Here is an 18,439-nt window from a genome sequence, read left to right on the forward strand (position 1 = left end):
TATGTATTTTTTTTCAATTAAGTCAAAACACTTGTGTTTACATGCGACAAAAATACAAATACATGGGGGAGTATACCTATGGCCAGGTGGGAGGGCGGGGGATGGGTAGGTGTTCGTACGATGTATATAGCGATCAAAGAAAAACTCAAACTGAAGTTGTGGCGACGATCTCGACGATCGCCTGGCGACGCTCCAAGCCACACAGACGACAAACGCAACTTCAGCTTGGCACACGCGCCTCGGCATCGATCTCGATCTCGATCACCCTTCCCCGGTCACAATAGCAAGGAAATTAAGCGGCTTTGTTCCGCCCCGCCAGCAGGTACACGATCGGACGACGCAACGATCCTCGACGACAAGTTGCACTCGCCATTGTCTCGCAATTGATCTTATTGACACACGTACAAAAGACACCTCTTCATCATCTAAGCAGATGATGCTGGTTGTTGTAAGGGCCGCGACCACTGGACCTTAAGATGAATAGTCCACACGTCTCGGATTCAGTCGGTCCTCGATGGTGAGGCATTCATCAAGGAAAACTAGATTCCCCCGTCAACTGGCAAACTTCTAGTGCACTAAAAATAGTGTACACCGGCAGGTAAGGCTACTGCACCGAGCCATCGAGCCGCAGAGCGTCACAAGCACAAGAGGAAAGAGGAAAGAAGAAATTCCAGAGCCAGAGCCAGAGCGATCGCGTTCATTGCCGTCAGCGGACGTCGAAATCGGCTTAGGCGATGACTGATCAAATGCTGAGTGCAGCCTCCGGCCAGCCACCGCCACCTGCCCTGGTGGCCCTCCCCGTCTCAACGCCCGGGTCCTACCTCAACGGTGCACCCGAGGGCGATGTCGAGCCCGTGGAGCAGCCGGTGTTGTTGGAGCTCGGGGCCCCACAGTCGAGCCACATCCCCATCAGTCTCAACTACACGCTGTCCCCCGATGGTGGCGGTATGCTGGCCTATGCCACACATCAGCAGCCCCCGCATGGCTGCCTCCCCTATTCGCCCACCCTGATGAGCAGCTACGAGAAGGAATCCTCCGGAATGGGCATGATGCAGTCAACGATGGCTCATCCGCCCTACAGCATCATTCCGCAGCCGGTGTCGATGTGGCACGCCGGTCAGGTACCCGCCCCCCCTCTATCTAGCCATATGGAGACCAAGCCCAACGAGCTGGTTCCTCCGCCCATGTACATGACCTACGGTGGCGGGAGCATCGCCAGCAGCACCGAGGTGGAGATCTCAAAGGAGCACAATCCCGCCTGGCGGGAGAAGGCTCTGCAGATGGAGAAGGACTACAGGCGCACGGCCTGCGATCGGGAGCGCACCAGGATGCGGGACATGAACAGAGCCTTCGATCTGCTGCGCTCCAAGCTGCCCATCTCCAAGCCCAATGGCAAAAAGTACTCCAAAATCGAGAGCCTAAGGTGAGTAGCTTCCTTCCAGTTTGCTTCCATCCACGAGGAGTCAATAATAATGGTGAACCCACCTCCCACTCCAGGATTGCCATCAACTATATCAATCACCTCCAGGCGATGCTGCGCGACAATTCGACGCAAAATGAAAGCGTCTGTTGCACTTGGAGCGGAGGCAGCAGTTCTCCTTACGATCAAGGCCACGACCAGTGGGGAGCGTAGGCGAAGAATCGTTGTGAAAAGTTTGCCAAAGAACCAAGTCTTGACCAGTGTCGCCAGCTTTGCTACATCCGTATTTCTGGCAACGACAAATCGATTTTAATAGGTGGGTAGACGTAGACCCACCCCGTCCTTATTAGGGTAATACATATCTATATTAAATAAAAGTTATTACTGTTAAGAACGTGTCTTTTGCGGCATCCCGAACAGCAGGAGATCTGCAGAGTGTAAACAAATCAAATCGCGCGCCATTGCACAGTGTCGCCATCTGTCAGTTGTGTAGTAAAAATGTAGAGTTGGAAAAATTCTGACAACTCGACAATTTTAATTTTGAAAATTTTCCGTTCGAGATCACATTTGATATATAAATTAAACAATTCCGGCACTCTTGTCTTTTTAGGCTATATATATTTAACTTTACTGTTTAACATTTGAATTTTGGTAATTTACATATTGATGAATAGTTTGATAGAGGGCTGACCTGACTGGCGAGTATGTTATCTGTTATATATATAAACCTAAAAAGTACAACAAACAAGGAAGATTTAACAAATTACTATGGAATTGTTGCTCATCCGCAACAGCATTTCAAAAATGATAAGTAATACTTATTTATAGCTAAAGCCAACAGCAACGACTGCACACACTCACACACAATTTCTCCGCTGAATTTGATCTAGTTTTGACTGGAGTTGAAATTGGGTCGGCTTCACGCAACTCAAAAAAGGGACGAAATAACAAACAAGGTAATGTAAGCTCCACTTCGGACTCCGCTTAGTTGTCCTTCTTGATGCGGGTGGACGTCATCCGGTAGATGATCGAGTCCCTGCCGGGATCCATGGCGGCGATGGCGTAGCAAATGGCCAGCAGAGACAGGGCAAAGACGACCATGAACCAAAGAATGATGTTGAAGATGACTGGATAGTCGCTGCTGTAGTAGGTGGCCAAATTGAAGGGGTTCGACGCGTCGGCAGCCAAGGTATCACGCTTGGTGCGGCCGACACCTGTGTCCTTGTCAGTGGTCAGGACGAAGAGAACAGAATCGCTGGATTTCTGGGAAGCGGCCAACAGTCGGCTAATGGAGGCCGAGAGCAGCTTGTTGGCCTCGTCCAGAGCCACCGATTTCTCACCATGGGCCTTGGCAATGTCGTCGACCGACACGCGAAGAATCAGCACATTTGCGGGCTTCGTCATATCGGCCAGGTTCTCGGCAGCGCCGTCGAGGTAGCCGATCTCCTGGAGGAACTGCTTGTCGGCGTTGTGCAGAACTGGGCTCAGGTGCTTTGTTGGCTTGGCGGGGGTGACTTTGATGTTACCGAAGCACGACTTGAACGCTTGCACCTGTTGGGACATAAGGTATTACATAAATTATGCGCACGGGTGCTCGATCCTATGGAGGGGGAGCTACTTACACCCTCGTCGAACTGCCCGAAGTTGATGTCGCACACGGGCTCCTTGGTAGCCTCCAGCTCGGCAGCCAGGGCGTTAAGTGAAGCATCGGTGTTGGATTCGGTGAGCTGATAGGTCTTTGCATTACCTGCAGCGATAACGTGGCTGATACCCCGCACGTGCACACAGATCACGCCCTTGGCCAACTCGAAGGGATCGTTGATGATCATGCCGTTCCAGTTGGAGTCGCCAGCGACGGCGTTGCCCATGGAAGCGTACATGACATCGCCCACATATTGGCTATCCAGCGCATCGTTGCCTTTGAAGCTGATCGCCTTGGGGCTGTTCAGCACAGTCAGCTCGCCCGCAGCATGAACTGGACGAAAGAAAGGCGTGTAAATATAAAAGGTTTTCTTTTGTCTAATAGAAGGGTTTTTATCACAGACTCTGCGCATGCAGGCTACACTCGTGAGACACTTTTACCTAAGTTGAGGAGTCACCACCCCCAACACGAATCAAAGTGTAGAGAACAAGTGGCGTTTTTGCACATTCCGAACTCTGTGCCTGGGCATAGCGCCATTAAGATTAATTAATATACTTACTGGCTGCAATAAACAGTGAGAATATCACGCAATTCTGCAACATCTTCAGTTTTTTGCTGGACTTTTTTCAATCATATGACGAACGACTTGCAAAGAAAAATCTACTCTTCCCTCCTCTTCACCTCTGACTATCATGTGATGAACAGGGTTGCGATATTGATTAAGAAAAATACAACCAGGGTCCACAGTCGATAACCGATAACGCTCACTAGCTGACAGAGCTGCCACCCCAGATGCATATTTTCCCTCCATTTGAATGAATTGTATGAATTGTATTTGCATTGTTTTCAGTAAATATGTGGATAAGATATGAAATTTTAGCTTTGGGCGCGCAAACAGTCTATTTCCAAGCGCAGCTTTTGTATCTTCAGCAATGTCAGCGTCCTTTCTAGTTTCAGGTTTTCCGTTTCCGTCCTTAAAAACATGGCCTTGCTGTTGTATTGCTTTATCTCTGCCCTGGCTTTGTCGGCTTTCAGCAAAGCCAGGTTGTTTTTCGGTCTGTTCTCTCCAAAGTTCGTGTCCGTACCATTCGCCGGGTCGTCTAGGCTTTGCTGCAAGAGATAGGGTTGGAATTATGATTGCCAATCGGACATGGAAAGCACCTCTTACTATCACTTCTTTGTATTCGTCAAGAAATTCAACGTATTCCCGACTTTCTGGCCCTGCAGTAATTTCAATTTCCATAGCTTCTTCCTCCTTTGAAACATTCAAGTGGGGGCTATTCTGTTCGCTGTTCATAAGTTCAGATTTGACCGTGGTCGCCTGCTCCTTGCCATCTGTATCGTCATCGCACTCGTCCAAAAATTCTTGTATCTATAGTTTGTGGTCTATACTTTAGATCGAGTCGGTGGCGTCTTTCAACTCTCGGTACTTGCCTTCACAATGATCTCCTTGCCCTCGTTCCCATGATCGATGCCGCCATCCGCGTCCTCGTGCGTAATCTTATGGATCTACAAAATGGGATGCATTCAATAATAATAATTCCTTTTACCAGCAATTAAATACGCACCTTGAGCACTGGACGGGCTCTCTCCATATTGATGGATTGTGTCTCCGATAGCGCTCTCTTTTGATCGCACGTTTGCCTGCAATGAATCCGTACATTACATTGGTATACATATACATATACACAAACAAAATTACCTATGTAACGAAAGTCTTGTTAGCGCTGTATTTTGAAGTTCCTTGTTGCAAAAAGTGCAGGTGGCCGTGTATTTTCCATTTTCACACTTCGCGGAAAAGCCGAACTTCTTATAAAAATCTTCTGACTTCTTTCGTGGCATTTTTATACGTACTGAAACAGCTCAAAACAAAATGGCACCATGTAGATAGATACTAACGCCACATACATATACACGAACGGCCACATTGCCAGGGTTGCAACGACGCTTTGTCGAGAGAAAATTTCATGTCAAAATACTCGTAATTTCTCGCAATGAAAGTCGCACGTATACGCGGTAGCTCCAAGGCATCTACATGGAAGCGGCTCGGATTCACGCCCGTTCCCGACCCCGCCACCAAGAAACAACGCGCACTTTGCCTGCACTGCCATAAGCCACAGGCAAACACCAGCATCGACAGGCTCGTCATCCACAGGTCAGTACAGCCGATCCTCTGAAGTACAGTCTCAGTATTCTGCAATAAAACAAATCTGTTTGTTTCCCTACAGAAAGTCGTGCAACAAATACAAGGTGGACCTAACCGAGGAGGTACGTAGACGCTTGTCCAAAGTGGCGTTGCATTCAATTTCTTATGCTTGTATTTCATTCCCAGTTCAAAAACATAAGGGATCAGGAGGGGGGGAAGAGCGAAATCGAGCCGAAACCTGTTGGCGCCACATATACAACCTCAATTACTTTGGACAAATTGCTGGAAGACGATGATGTGCGGAACTCTGGTGCCGACCTGGAGGGGTACCTTACTCACATTGATGCACTTGCGGCCCCCCATGCTGACGCCAGTCGCTTGCAGAAGGAACTGATCAAGGCGGAAACCGAGTATCTGGAGACAAAATCGACCTATTTTAACAAATTGAACGAGATTGCTGAGCTGAAGCGCACCGTGACCATGCTGGAGGCGAAGAAAACCCAGTTAGAGATTGTGAAACTGAGAGCAGAGTGCGAGTAGTATTACTTCCGTTTATTCCGTTTTAGCCTATATTTAACACAATACAGTACACAATAAATACAATACAATACAGGAGTTTCGCTTCGGGGGCGAACAAGCGCTCTTCTTCGCCAATCGCGTTTCGAACACATTCTTACGTTTGGGGATGACATTTTAAAAATATTGTTTTACTGTGCCATGTTGTAGGCGTGACTATTCAATATGACAAGCAATGACAGCGGTGGCACAACACTCGATCGCATTGCCAATTTGCCCGTCTACGTCGGATACGTGATCAATGTAGCTGCCATTATGCTATCACATCCCATAGACATAATCAGAGTGAACATCCAGGCAAATGTGCTGCACTACGTCTCGTATTCGGATGTGGTCCATCTGATGTTCAAGCAGAAGAGGATTGCGGGCTTCTACTACGGCATTCGTGGTGCACTGCTGCGGTGTACGGTTCAGACAGGGACAACGTATGCATTGTACCACTGGCTGAAGGACAACGAGTACTTGCTGATGCTGGAGCCATACGACACCTCCACAGTGGCGGGCATAAGCGGATTAGGCGGCGGCCTGCTCTCAACGCCATTTGCCAAGGTGGCAATAGTGCGGCAGGCCGATCTAACCCGCCGTCCCTTCTTGCAGCGCAAGTAAACAAATTAACTCGAAAGCTTTGTGGGTGCTGTTCTTTTCAAGTTACTTTTATTGCAGTTATAGAGACCCCTGGAAGGCTCTCAAGTGCATGTATGGTAAGGGTGGAATGTCCTTCCTCTTCAGTGGATGCGAGCTGCATGCTTTCACCACCGGAGCGGTGGCAGCGCTCTACGCACCTGTACACGATTGGGTAACATATACGGACTATCTTTTATCCATAGTCGCTTTAATTTGAATGCCCCTCACAAAAGGTGTCGGATATGCTTTTGAAACTCCACAGAATTCGTGATGAGGATTGGGTCATCGATCTGATGGCAATGACGATAACGAGCAGCATCATATCATTAATCCTGACGCCAGTAGAAGCGGTAAAAACGGTGGTCATGAATTCTTGCTACAAGAAGTTCCCCTCGAAGACGCATCTCTGTCTCAAAATCATTCAGTTGCACGGCTACAGAGGATTCTTTCTGGGTCTGCGGCCGGCTCTGATTGCGATACTGCCACATGCGATCATAGCAACACTCACTTATCCATTAATTGCCGATTATTTCATCAGTTAAATTTTCGTTTTTATTTAGAAATGGTTTGTTGTAGGGACTTCAATGCCTTCACATACTCCTCCAGGTCGCTGGGTAGCTGATGGAGCGAGCAGTTCTTAAGCTGGAAGCTGAATATTTCTGTAAAGTGCTGCACCAGCTGCGCAAAGGGATGTCATTCGTTGGCCTTTTGCACGGATAAAGATCAAGCTCACCTTCTGAACTGTCGGTGCCATCTTATGGGTCACCATGCACTCTAGGATAGACCAGACAGACCAGATAGCAGCGCTGCATCTGGCCGAGTAGCTCTGCGCAAACCTCAGGGCCTTGCAGCAGTTTCTCCGACTCCAAGACGAGCATTTGCAGAATGCTCTTGGCCCAACGATAACTGGTGCTAGAGTTGATCGAGGAGCACACTTCCTGGCAGGCATCCAGTTGATCCGCTCGTGTAAGATCCGTGGCCAGAGCGGCTTCGATCTCGCCTCGATTGATGGTGAAGTAGTAGCCAAGACGTGTTATAAACTGAAGCAGGCATATGGAGTTGTTGGCTTTTGATGAGCCGGTCCAGCATATCATCGCATTGGTTCCACTGTGGGGGATAAACCACTCTGTAAATAATATTCAACTATTTTGTGAGGACAGCCCCCCACCGTAAAGGCATCCAGATCAATGATCAGTGATCTAAGAGCATGATCATAGATCACGCTGTGGATATTCAATTCCTGAATGTCCTTAAGGTCCTGCAAGTTAAACAATTAACGATCTATGGTTCTCAGAGAACAAGCATCATGCCTACGCCGTGCTTCAGCATTATTGAAAAGATCTGCACACCGAGTTGCTTATAGACAAAGTCGTAGCACTCTCGCACATTGAGTCCGACCGACAAGCTGAAGGCCAGCATCTGGGTGGTCATTTTGTCGTCCTTCGTATAACGGAGCTGCAATGATGAGCCGAACATTTTGAATAAATCAATCATGAGTACTTTTCTAACTACCACCTCTAGATATCTGGCAAACCCATGCACGGCGCCAAGCTGTCGCTTCCAACAGTTCTTTTGCAGCTTTTTCTCGTAGTTTTTAAGTATGTGCGCGTCCATTGATTCCCCCCACGTATCCGAGAGTTTCCTTCCCAATTTATTGGCATTTCGCAGCAAGTTACCACTCCCATCATTAAGTTGGTAAACGGTAGGAGCAGCTGTCAGCTCGCAAAGAAGCATCACAATTTGAGCCCTCAGCTAAAGGGAAACAGACTGTAACTAATAGAATAAATCGCGAGGAGATCCACCCACCTCTTCGTGTCCAGCATTATTGGTCTTCTGAAGGAATTCCTGCACCAGATCGTAGAATTTCGGCAATTCGTTAGCTAGCAAGACATGATAACTTTCAAATTGGGACGGAGCCAGCTGAACGTTGTCCAGATCTTCTTTCAGCTCCGGTAGCATGTAGAACTGCACGACATCACACATGTGGGCCACCAAGGCCGCAGTTGTGTCACAGGTCATGGTAAAACCAAAAAAAAACACACAAATGGTTTGTTTATATCCACAATTTCAGCCGGCAATAAACGATAACAAATCAATTGCGTTCGTTGGTGCAACCCTATCCCAACATACATTTTTGTCGCAATGCGGTCACACTGTCCGATAAGCCAGATACCGATAATCTCCGTTTTTCACAGTGTCAGGTTCCCGGCTTTTTTAATTTCCAGAAATTTCGGACAAGCAACAAGCAAAAAGAGTCTTTTTCCATAGCTCGAAACATATCTGTTGCAACCTACCTGCGCACCTATTCGGTTAACTGTTGATTGCTGTCATACTGGCTCCCGGCGTCCGATCTACCGTATTTTCCACGTCCTACACGAGCGTTCCCCCTACTAACATTGGAATGGCTCCAAAAAAGCGAAATGGGTTCATGACTTTCGTCAAAGAATGGCAGGCGAATAACCCAGTGGCTCGTGGATTAAGCAATTCTGAGGCGGTGGCTAAGTGTGATCCTATATGGAAAAGCATGGGCGACCAGGAACGCGGTCCGTATAACTCGATGGCTAAGAATGCAAACGTTCTGGAGAGAACAGCAAAGAAAGAGCGTCTTAACTGTCTGGGCGGTTCCGTCGCAGAAATGGAAATAGAGAAAAACGAGGCCATAAGTGCCGAGCTTCAAATGAAGCGAAAGATCGAACGCATTATTTTGACAGCAAAAAATTCTATGGGTAAGTTAGGTACTGTGTTCTGAACGAGAGCCAGTTGCCATTAACAAAACTCGTCGCTGATTTTTGCTTGCAGAGTTGGAGAATGAGGATTTTGTGTTTGTTAGCTTCAATTATTTTACCAAGGCCTTGACTGGTGATATTTACGTGCCCGCTGAGTTTTCCGCCTGCCGCTACTCTCTGAAGGGAGGCATAAGCTCTAATTACAGTACCATGATTAATCCGGGTGAGTGTTGATGTAAGACTGATGCGTTGGACCTAGTCGTAACCACAATTTATTCTCAGGCCACATCATCTACGGACAAAGTAGAGATGCGCAGGATCACTCCAAGACTACCCACAAGTTGCCCTTGCCACCGCAGGCCTTTGGCGAGACCAACATGGGAAAACTATATATTGATATCTTCAATTGGTTATCCGTCCGCAATGAAGAAAAATTGGACCAAGATCCGGTTATTGTCTACACGACCCCAGAGCTAATGCCGGTGGTAAAGTCTTGCTTCCGTTATCTGGCATCCGAGGCCGAAATAGACGAAGATGAGCGAAAGATTATGGTGTTTGATATCCACCATTTGTTCTACACCTTAAAGAAGAGTGTATTGGACGTGGCTGGGGTTACGAATGATCGGATCAATTTCCATGTGACGAACAACTTTTTTGTCAAAGACTTTTTTGAATATACTGAAGGGATTTCGTGCGATGTAAGTTTAAATTTTAAGATATTTCTAGTTTTTATCAATTGCTAACCATCAAATTTTATTTCTAGTACCATGAGAAAATCGATCGCTCGAAATATTGTACCAACAGTATGGTCAAGCGTTGGGGATTCACCTTTAGCGACTACATGTGTGCAGACCTGGCCATTCCACTCCAGCCTGGGAAGCACATTCCCCTTAAGGTCAAGCCAAACTACACTATTACTCCTGCGTCCTCTTCGACAAACTTTGATGAGATTTCGCTTGATTCCTACTACTCAGCGCCACCGCGAATCCAGAAGGAGATGGGATCGCGTGACTTATCACCGAGTAGCAGCCATCAGTCCGTATCAAGGGCCTACGTGCCCAGAGACCACAGTGTCTACGGAGGGACCCTTGATAGCGATGAGGAATTCCCTAGCCTAGGTGGCCGCCGCCGACAGCTCCCTGACAAGAGTCATTTCAATATGGGAGCTGGAAAAAAAATTGCGCGCTAATTTGTACGCGTGTTACATTGTTATTAATACATTCTTGAACACGATATCAGGAAGCAATCAAAATTTCCTTCTGTGAAGGAATTACCATTTAATTGTATTTCAATTAAGTACACTAAGCTACAATAACGAAATAATGATTTGATTATTTAATGTACTAATAATAGGTGAAGGGCTTAATCGTAGTCAAATCGTAAACCAGAACCGCTTACATGCTGCTCGCTCCAAGCATCAAAACGCTCGGACATCTCCTCATTCATATGATGGCGCCAGTCGCCAATATTCCCACAGCGACGAACCACGGCGGGAACGGTAATCATGTGCTCGTGTTTGATGAAGAGTACATTCTAATCGTTGCTGCGCTTCCAAAAGGGCAACACATGCTTCCAGTGTGTGGCCGTCCAGGAACAGCTCCACAAACTGTTCGAAGTCCCCCAAAATACAGTACATAATAAATACAATACAATACAGGAGTTTCGCTTCGGTGACGAACAAGCGCGCTTCTTCGCCAATCGCGTTTCGGACACGTTATTCCTACGTTTGGGGAAGACATGTTAAAAGATATTGATGGATCCCATAGACATAATAAGAGTGAACATCCAGGCAAATGTGCTGCACTACGTCTCGTATTCGGATGTGGTCCATCTGATGTTCAAGCAGAAGAGGATTGCGGGCTTCTACTACGGCATTCGTGGTGCACTGCTGCGGTGTACGGTTCAGACCGGGACAAAGTATGCATTGTACTGGCTGAAGGACAACGAGTACTTGCTGATACTGGAGCCATACGACACCTCCACAGTGGCGGGCATAAGCGGATTAGGCGGCGGCCTGCTCTCAACGCCATTTGCCAAGGTGGCAATAGTGCGGCAGGCCGATCTAACCCGCCGTCCCTTCTTGCAGCGCAAGTAAACAAATTAACTCGAAAGCTTTGTGGGTGCTGTTCTTTTCAAGTTACTTTTATTGCAGTTATAGAGACCCCTGGAAGGCTCTCAAGTGCATGTATGGTAAGAGTGGAATGTCCTTCCTCTTCAGTGGATGCGAGCTGCATGCTTTCACCACCGGAGCGGTGGCAGCGCTCTACGCACCTGTACACGATTGGGTAACATATACGGACTATCTTTTATCCATAGTCGCTTTAATTTGAATGCCCCTCACAAAAGGTGTCGGATATGCTTTTGAAACTCCACAGAATTCGTGATGAGGATTGGGTCATCGATCTGATGGCAATGACGATAACGAGCAGCATCATATCATTAATCCTGACGCCAGTAGAAGCGGTAAAAACGGTGGTCATGAATTCTTGCTTCAAGAAGTTCCCCTCGAAGACGCATCTCTGCCTCAAAATCATTCAGTTGCACGGCTACAGAGGATTCTTTCTGGGTCTGCGGCCGGCTCTGATTGCGATACTGCCACATGCGATCATAGCAACACTCACTTATCCATTAATTGCCGATTATTTCATCAGTTAAATTTTCGTTTTTATTTAGAAATGGTTTGTTGTAGGGACTTCAATGCCTTCACATACTCCTCCAGGTCGCTGGGTAGCTGATGGAGCGAGCAGTTCTTAAGCTGGAAGCTGAATATTTCTGTAAAGCGCTGCACCAGCTGCGCAAAGGGATGTCATTCGTTGGCCTTTTGCACGGATAAAGATCAAGCTCACCTTCTGAACTGTCGGTGCCATCTTATGGGTCACCATGCACTCTAGGAGCACAGCCACGAATTTTGTGTAGAACTCGGGCAAATGAACATGCAGAGCCTGAAGTGGAATGGGCAGGATGCAGACCAGATAGCAGCGCTGCATCTGGCCGAGTAGCTCTGCGCAAACCTCAGGGCCTTGCAGCAGTTTCTCCGACTCCAAGACGAGCATTTGCAGAATGCTCTTGGCCCAACGATAACTGGTGCTAGAGTTGATCGAGGAGCACACTTCCTGGCAGGCATCCAGTTGATCCGCTCGTGTAAGATCCGTGGCCAGAGCGGCTTCGATCTCGCCTCGATTGATGGTGAAGTAGTAGCCAAGACGTGTTATAAACTGAAGCAGGCATATGGAGTTGTTGGCTTTTGATGACATTGTCACATTTTGAAGGAGCCGGTCCAGCATATCATCGCATTGGTTCCACTGTGGGGGATAAACCACTCTGTAAATAATATTCAACTATTTTGTGAGGACAGCCCCCACCGTAAAGGCATCCAGATCAATGAAGTGATCCAGACAGAGGTACAGACAATTCCATATGGCAGTCACAGCTTCAATCGAGTCCATGCTGAAGGCATCTCTAAGCGCATGATCATAGATCACGCTGTGGATATTCAATTCCTGAATGTCCTTAAGGTCCTGCAAGTTAAACAATTAACGATCTATGGTTCTCAGAGAACAAGCATCATGCCTACGCCGTGCTTCAGCATTATTGAAAAGATCTGCACACCGAGTTGCTTATAGACAAAGTCGTAGCACTCTCGCACATTGAGTCCGACCGACAAGCTGAAGGCCAGCATCTGGGTGGTCATTTTGTCGTCCTTCGTATAACGGAGCTGCAATGATGAGCCGAACATTTTGAATAAATCAATCATGAGTACTTTTCTAACTACCACCTCTAGATATCTGGCAAACCCATGCACGGCGCCAAGCTGTCGCTTCCAACAGTTCTTTTGCAGCTTTTTCTCGTAGTTTTTAAGTATGTGCGCGTCCATTGATTCCCCCCACGTATCCGAGAGTTTCCTTCCCAATTTATTGGCATTTCGCAGCAAGTTACCACTCCCATCATTAAGTTGGTAAACGGTAGGAGCAGCTGTCAGCTCGCAAAGAAGCATCACAATTTGAGCCCTCAGCTAAAGGGAAACAGACTGTAACTAATAGAATAAATCGCGAGGAGATCCACCCACCTCTTCGTGTCCAGCATTATTGGTCTTCTGAAGGAATTCCTGCACCAGATCGTAGAATTTCGGCAATTCGTTAGCTAGCAAGACATGATAACTTTCAAATTGGGACGGAGCCAGCTGAACGTTGTCCAGATCTTCTTTCAGCTCCGGTAGCATGTAGAACTGCACGACATCACACATGTGGGCCACCAAGGCCGCAGTTGTGTCACAGGTCATGGTAAAACCAAAAAAAAACACACAAATGGTTTGTTTATATCCACAATTTCAGCCGGCAATAAACGATAACAAATCAATTGCGTTCGTTGGTGCAACCCTATCCCAACATACATTTTTGTCGCAATGCGGTCACACTGTCCGATAAGCCAGATACCGATAATCTCCGTTTTTCACAGTGTCAGGTTCCCGGCTTTTTTAATTTCCAGAAATTTCGGACAAGCAACAAGCAAAAAGAGTCTTTTTCCATAGCTTGAAACATATCTGTTGCAACCTACCTGCGCACCTATTCGGTTAACTGTTGATTGCTGTCATACTGGCTCCCGGCGTCCGATCTACCGTATTTTCCACGTCCTACACGAGCGTTCCCTCTACTAACATTGGAATGGCTCCAAAAAAGCGAAATGGGTTCATGACTTTCGTCAAAGAATGGCAGGCGAATAACCCAGTGGCTCGTGGATTAAGCAATTCTGAGGCGGTGGCTAAGTGTGATCCTATATGGAAAAGCATGGGCGACCAGGAACGCGGTCCGTATAACTCGATGGCTAAGAATGCAAACGTTCTGGAGAGAACAGCAAAGAAAGAGCGTCTTAACTGTCTGGGCGGTTCCGTCGCAGAAATGGAAATAGAGAAAAACGAGGCCATAAGTGCCGAGCTTCAAATGAAGCGAAAGATCGAACGCATTATTTTGACAGCAAAAAATTCTATGGGTAAGTTAGGTACTGTGTTCTGAACGAGAGCCAGTTGCCATTAACAAAACTCGTCGCTGATTTTTGCTTGCAGAGTTGGAGAATGAGGATTTTGTGTTTGTTAGCTTCAATTATTTTACCAAGGCCTTGACTGGTGATATTTACGTGCCCGCTGAGTTTTCCGCCTGCCGCTACTCTCTGAAGGGAGGCATAAGCTCTAATTACAGTACCATGATTAATCCGGGTGAGTGTTGATGTAAGACTGATGCGTTGGACCTAGTCGTAACCACAATTTATTCTCAGGCCACATCATCTACGGACAAAGTAGAGATGCGCAGGATCACTCCAAGACTACCCACAAGTTGCCCTTGCCACCGCAGGCCTTTGGCGAGACCAACATGGGAAAACTATATATTGATATCTTCAATTGGTTATCCGTCCGCAATGAAGAAAAATTGGACCAAGATCCGGTTATTGTCTACACGACCCCAGAGCTAATGCCGGTGGTAAAGTCTTGCTTCCGTTATCTGGCATCCGAGGCCGAAATAGACGAAGATGAGCGAAAGATTATGGTGTTTGATATCCACCATTTGTTCTACACCTTAAAGAAGAGTGTATTGGACGTGGCTGGGGTTACGAATGATCGGATCAATTTCCATGTGACGAACAACTTTTTTGTCAAAGACTTTTTTGAATATACTGAAGGGATTTCGTGCGATGTAAGTTTAAATTTTAAGATATTTCTAGTTTTTATCAATTGCTAACCATCAAATTTTATTTCTAGTACCATGAGAAAATCGATCGCTCGAAATATTGTACCAACAGTATGGTCAAGCGTTGGGGATTCACCTTTAGCGACTACATGTGTGCAGACCTGGCCATTCCACTCCAGCCTGGGAAGCACATTCCCCTTAAGGTCAAGCCAAACTACACTATTACTCCTGCGTCCTCTTCGACAAACTTTGATGAGATTTCGCTTGATTCCTACTACTCAGCGCCACCGCGAATCCAGAAGGAGATGGGATCGCGTGACTTATCACCGAGTAGCAGCCATCAGTCCGTATCAAGGGCCTACGTGCCCAGAGACCACAGTGTCTACGGAGGGACCCTTGATAGCGATGAGGAATTCCCTAGCCTAGGTGGCCGCCGCCGACAGCTCCCTGACAAGAGTCATTTCAATATGGGAGCTGGAAAAAAAATTGCGCGCTAATTTGTACGCGTGTTACATTGTTATTAATACATTCTTGAACACGATATCAGGAAGCAATCAAAATTTCCTTCTGTGAAGGAATTACCATTTAATTGTATTTCAATTAAGTACACTAAGCTACAATAACGAAATAATGATTTGATTATTTAATGTACTAATAATAGGTGAAGGGCTTAATCGTAGTCAAATCGTAAACCAGAACCGCTTACATGCTGCTCGCTCCAAGCATCAAAACGCTCGGACATCTCCTCATTCATATGATGGCGCCAGTCGCCAATATTCCCACAGCGACGAACCACGGCGGGAACGGTAATCATGTGCTCGTGTTTGATGAAGAGTACATTCTAATCGTTGCTGCGCTTCCAAAAGGGCAACACATGCTTCCAGTGTGTGGCCGTCCAGGAACAGCTCCACAAACTGTTCGAAGTCCCCCAAAATACAGTACATAATAAATACAATACAATACAGGAGTTTCGCTTCGGTGACGAACAAGCGCGCTTCTTCGCCAATCGCGTTTCGGACACGTTATTCCTACGTTTGGGGAAGACATGTTAAAAGATATTGATGGATCCCATAGACATAATAAGAGTGAACATCCAGGCAAATGTGCTGCACTACGTCTCGTATTCGGATGTGGTCCATCTGATGTTCAAGCAGAAGAGGATTGCGGGCTTCTACTACGGCATTCGTGGTGCACTGCTGCGGTGTACGGTTCAGACCGGGACAAAGTATGCATTGTACTGGCTGAAGGACAACGAGTACTTGCTGATACTGGAGCCATACAACACCTCCACAGTGGCGGGCATAAGCGGATTAGGCGGCGGCCTGCTCTCAACGCCATTTGCCAAGGTGGCAATAGTGCGGCAGGCCGATCTAACCCGCCGTCCCTTCTTGCAGCGCAAGTAAACAAATTAACTCGAAAGCTTTGTGGGTGCTGTTCTTTTCAAGTTACTTTTATTGCAGTTATAGAGACCCCTGGAAGGCTCTCAAGTGCATGTATGGTAAGAGTGGAATGTCCTTCCTCTTCAGTGGATGCGAGCTGCATGCTTTCACCACCGGAGCGGTGGCAGCGCTCTACGCACCTGTACACGATTGGGTAACATATACGGACTATCTTTTATCCATAGTCGCTTTAATTTGAATGCCCCTCACAAAAGGTGTCGGATATGCTTTTGAAACTCCACAGAATTCGTGATGAGGATTGGGTCATCGATCTGATGGCAATGACGATAACGAGCAGCATCATATCATTAATCCTGACGCCAGTAGAAGCGGTAAAAACGGTGGTCATGAATTCTTGCTACAAGAAGTTCCCCTCGAAGACGCATCTCTGCCTCAAAATCATTCAGTTGCACGGCTACAGAGGATTCTTTCTGGGTCTGCGGCCGGCTCTGATTGCGATACTGCCACATGCGATCATAGCAACACTCACTTATCCATTAATTGCCGATTATTTCATCAGTTAAATTTTCGTTTTTATTTAGAAATGGTTTGTTGTAGGGACTTCAATGCCTTCACATACTCCTCAAGGTCGCTGGGTAGCTGATGGAGCGAGCAGTTCTTAAGCTGGAAGCTGAATATTTCTGTAAAGCGCTGCACCAGCTGCGCAAAGGGATGTCATTCGTTGGCCTTTTGCACGGATAAAGATCAAGCTCACCTTCTGAACTGTCGGTGCCATCTTATGGGTCACCATGCACTCTAGGAGCACAGCCACGAATTTTGTGTAGAACTCGGGCAAATGAACATGCAGAGCCTGAAGTGGAATGGGCAGGATGCAGACCAGATAGCAGCGCTGCATCTGGCCGAGTAGCTCTGCGCAAACCTCAGGGCCTTGCAGCAGTTTCTCCGACTCCAAGACGAGCATTTGCAGAATGCTCTTGGCCCAACGATAACTGGTGCTAGAGTTGATCGAGGAGCACACTTCCTGGCAGGCATCCAGTTGATCCGCTCGTGTAAGATCCGTGGCCAGAGCGGCTTCGATCTCGCCTCGATTGATGGTGAAGTAGTAGCCAAGACGTGTTATAAACTGAAGCAGGCATATGGAGTTGTTGGCTTTTGATGACATTGTCACATTTTGAAGGAGCCGGTCCAGCATATCATCGCATTGGTTCCACTGTGGGGGATAAACCACTCTGTAAATAATATTCAACTATTTTGTGAGGACAGCCCCCACCGTAAAGGCATCCAGATCAATGAAGTGATCCAGACAGAGGTACAGACAATTCCATATGGCAGTCACAGCTTCAATCGAGTCCATGCTGAAGGCATCTCTAAGCGCATGATCATAGATCACGCTGTGGATATTCAATTCCTGAATGTCCTTAAGGTCCTGCAAGTTAAACAATTAACGATCTATGGTTCTCAGAGAACAAGCATCATGCCTACGCCGTGCTTCAGCATTATTGAAAAGATCTGCACACCGAGTTGCTTATAGACAAAGTCGTAGCACTCTCGCACATTGAGTCCGACCGACAAGCTGAAGGCCAGCATCTGGGTGGTCATTTTGTCGTCCTTCGTATAACGGAGCTGCAATGATGAGCCGAACATTTTGAATAAATCAATCATGAGTACTTTTCTAACTACCACCTCTAGATATCTGGCAAACCCATGCACGGCGCCAAGCTGTCGCTTCCAACAGTTCTTTTGCAGCTTTTTCTCGTAGTTTTTAAGTATGTGCGCGTCCATTGATTCCCCCCACGTATCCGAGAGTTTCCTTCCCAATTTATTGGCATTTCGCAGCAAGTTACCACTCCCATCATTAAGTTGGTAAACGGTAGGAGCAGCTGTCAGCTCGCAAAGAAGCATCACAATTTGAGCCCTCAGCTAAAGGGAAACAGACTGTAACTAATAGAATAAATCGCGAGGAGATCCACCCACCTCTTCGTGTCCAGCATTATTGGTCTTCTGAAGGAATTCCTGCACCAGATCGTAGAATTTCGGCAATTCGTTAGCTAGCAAGACATGATAACTTTCAAATTGGGACGGAGCCAGCTGAACGTTGTCCAGATCTTCTTTCAGCTCCGGTAGCATGTAGAACTGCACGACATCACACATGTGGGCCACCAAGGCCGCAGTTGTGTCACAGGTCATGGTAAAACCAAAAAAAAACACACAAATGGTTTGTTTATAT

The 18,439-nt window shown here is 47.0% G+C and overlaps 11 protein-coding genes and 1 pseudogene across 11 annotated transcripts; 7 read left to right on the plus strand and 5 right to left on the minus strand.

The window, feature by feature from the left end:
- The first annotated feature begins 263 nt into the window (after positions 1 to 263).
- LOC6595039 lies at positions 264 to 1,974 on the plus strand. Its single transcript, XM_002020330.2, has 2 exons — positions 264 to 1,423; positions 1,498 to 1,974. Exons 1-2 carry the CDS (start codon positions 735 to 737, stop codon positions 1,631 to 1,633), a joined length of 825 nt encoding a protein of 274 aa, XP_002020366.1. The 5' UTR covers positions 264 to 734; the 3' UTR covers positions 1,634 to 1,974.
- Positions 1,975 to 2,016: 42 nt separating this feature from the next.
- Positions 2,017 to 3,706, minus strand: LOC6595038 (renin receptor). The gene is made up of 3 exons (XM_002020329.2): positions 3,622 to 3,706; positions 3,043 to 3,395; positions 2,017 to 2,971 (listed from the first exon to the last, which is right to left on the minus strand). Exons 1-3 carry the CDS (start codon positions 3,662 to 3,664, stop codon positions 2,405 to 2,407), a joined length of 963 nt encoding a protein of 320 aa, XP_002020365.1. The 5' UTR covers positions 3,665 to 3,706; the 3' UTR covers positions 2,017 to 2,404.
- Positions 3,707 to 3,872: 166 nt separating this feature from the next.
- On the minus strand, positions 3,873 to 4,919 carry LOC6595037. The gene is made up of 5 exons (XM_026993482.1): positions 4,765 to 4,919; positions 4,631 to 4,706; positions 4,497 to 4,571; positions 4,231 to 4,434; positions 3,873 to 4,172 (listed from the first exon to the last, which is right to left on the minus strand). The coding sequence occupies exons 1-5, from the start codon at positions 4,902 to 4,904 to the stop codon at positions 3,939 to 3,941; spliced, it is 729 nt and encodes a 242-aa protein (XP_026849283.1). The 5' UTR covers positions 4,905 to 4,919; the 3' UTR covers positions 3,873 to 3,938.
- A 111-nt stretch (positions 4,920 to 5,030) lies between these two features.
- LOC6595036 lies at positions 5,031 to 5,813 on the plus strand. Its single transcript, XM_002020327.2, has 3 exons — positions 5,031 to 5,217; positions 5,291 to 5,330; positions 5,395 to 5,813. Exons 1-3 carry the CDS (start codon positions 5,057 to 5,059, stop codon positions 5,746 to 5,748), a joined length of 555 nt encoding a protein of 184 aa, XP_002020363.1. The 5' UTR covers positions 5,031 to 5,056; the 3' UTR covers positions 5,749 to 5,813.
- Positions 5,814 to 5,891: 78 nt separating this feature from the next.
- On the plus strand, positions 5,892 to 7,046 carry LOC6595035 (mitochondrial RNA-splicing protein MRS4). The gene is made up of 3 exons (XM_002020326.2): positions 5,892 to 6,386; positions 6,448 to 6,580; positions 6,642 to 7,046. Exons 1-3 carry the CDS (start codon positions 5,950 to 5,952, stop codon positions 6,948 to 6,950), a joined length of 879 nt encoding a protein of 292 aa, XP_002020362.1. The 5' UTR covers positions 5,892 to 5,949; the 3' UTR covers positions 6,951 to 7,046.
- A 117-nt stretch (positions 7,047 to 7,163) lies between these two features.
- Positions 7,164 to 8,465, minus strand: LOC6595034 (annotated as a pseudogene).
- A 187-nt stretch (positions 8,466 to 8,652) lies between these two features.
- Positions 8,653 to 10,477, plus strand: LOC6604511 (protein maelstrom 1). Its single transcript, XM_026993403.1, has 4 exons — positions 8,653 to 9,134; positions 9,208 to 9,357; positions 9,417 to 9,832; positions 9,898 to 10,477. The coding sequence occupies exons 1-4, from the start codon at positions 8,810 to 8,812 to the stop codon at positions 10,321 to 10,323; spliced, it is 1,317 nt and encodes a 438-aa protein (XP_026849204.1). The 5' UTR covers positions 8,653 to 8,809; the 3' UTR covers positions 10,324 to 10,477.
- Positions 10,478 to 10,838: 361 nt separating this feature from the next.
- Positions 10,839 to 11,798, plus strand: LOC6604373 (mitochondrial RNA-splicing protein MRS4). The gene is made up of 3 exons (XM_002029240.2): positions 10,839 to 11,225; positions 11,287 to 11,419; positions 11,481 to 11,798. Exons 1-3 carry the CDS (start codon positions 10,888 to 10,890, stop codon positions 11,787 to 11,789), a joined length of 780 nt encoding a protein of 259 aa, XP_002029276.1. The 5' UTR covers positions 10,839 to 10,887; the 3' UTR covers positions 11,790 to 11,798.
- On the minus strand, positions 11,782 to 13,449 carry LOC113566679. Its single transcript, XM_026993395.1, has 6 exons — positions 13,201 to 13,449; positions 12,910 to 13,146; positions 12,709 to 12,849; positions 12,497 to 12,652; positions 11,981 to 12,436; positions 11,782 to 11,925 (listed from the first exon to the last, which is right to left on the minus strand). Exons 1-6 carry the CDS (start codon positions 13,411 to 13,413, stop codon positions 11,800 to 11,802), a joined length of 1,329 nt encoding a protein of 442 aa, XP_026849196.1. The 5' UTR covers positions 13,414 to 13,449; the 3' UTR covers positions 11,782 to 11,799.
- A 171-nt stretch (positions 13,450 to 13,620) lies between these two features.
- LOC113566683 (protein maelstrom 1) lies at positions 13,621 to 15,463 on the plus strand. The gene is made up of 4 exons (XM_026993407.1): positions 13,621 to 14,120; positions 14,194 to 14,343; positions 14,403 to 14,818; positions 14,884 to 15,463. The coding sequence occupies exons 1-4, from the start codon at positions 13,796 to 13,798 to the stop codon at positions 15,307 to 15,309; spliced, it is 1,317 nt and encodes a 438-aa protein (XP_026849208.1). The 5' UTR covers positions 13,621 to 13,795; the 3' UTR covers positions 15,310 to 15,463.
- A 361-nt stretch (positions 15,464 to 15,824) lies between these two features.
- On the plus strand, positions 15,825 to 16,784 carry LOC113566697 (mitochondrial RNA-splicing protein MRS4-like). Its single transcript, XM_026993455.1, has 3 exons — positions 15,825 to 16,211; positions 16,273 to 16,405; positions 16,467 to 16,784. The coding sequence occupies exons 1-3, from the start codon at positions 15,874 to 15,876 to the stop codon at positions 16,773 to 16,775; spliced, it is 780 nt and encodes a 259-aa protein (XP_026849256.1). The 5' UTR covers positions 15,825 to 15,873; the 3' UTR covers positions 16,776 to 16,784.
- Positions 16,768 to 18,435, minus strand: LOC113566678. The gene is made up of 6 exons (XM_026993386.1): positions 18,187 to 18,435; positions 17,896 to 18,132; positions 17,695 to 17,835; positions 17,483 to 17,638; positions 16,967 to 17,422; positions 16,768 to 16,911 (listed from the first exon to the last, which is right to left on the minus strand). The coding sequence occupies exons 1-6, from the start codon at positions 18,397 to 18,399 to the stop codon at positions 16,786 to 16,788; spliced, it is 1,329 nt and encodes a 442-aa protein (XP_026849187.1). The 5' UTR covers positions 18,400 to 18,435; the 3' UTR covers positions 16,768 to 16,785.
- Positions 18,436 to 18,439: the final 4 nt, after the last annotated feature.

The sequence above is a fragment of the Drosophila persimilis genome, unplaced genomic scaffold, assembly GCF_003286085.1.
Source record: "Drosophila persimilis strain 14011-0111.01,24,50 unplaced genomic scaffold, DperRS2 tig00000000-arrow-pilon, whole genome shotgun sequence".
NCBI classification, from domain to species: Eukaryota; Metazoa; Arthropoda; class Insecta; order Diptera; family Drosophilidae; genus Drosophila; species Drosophila persimilis.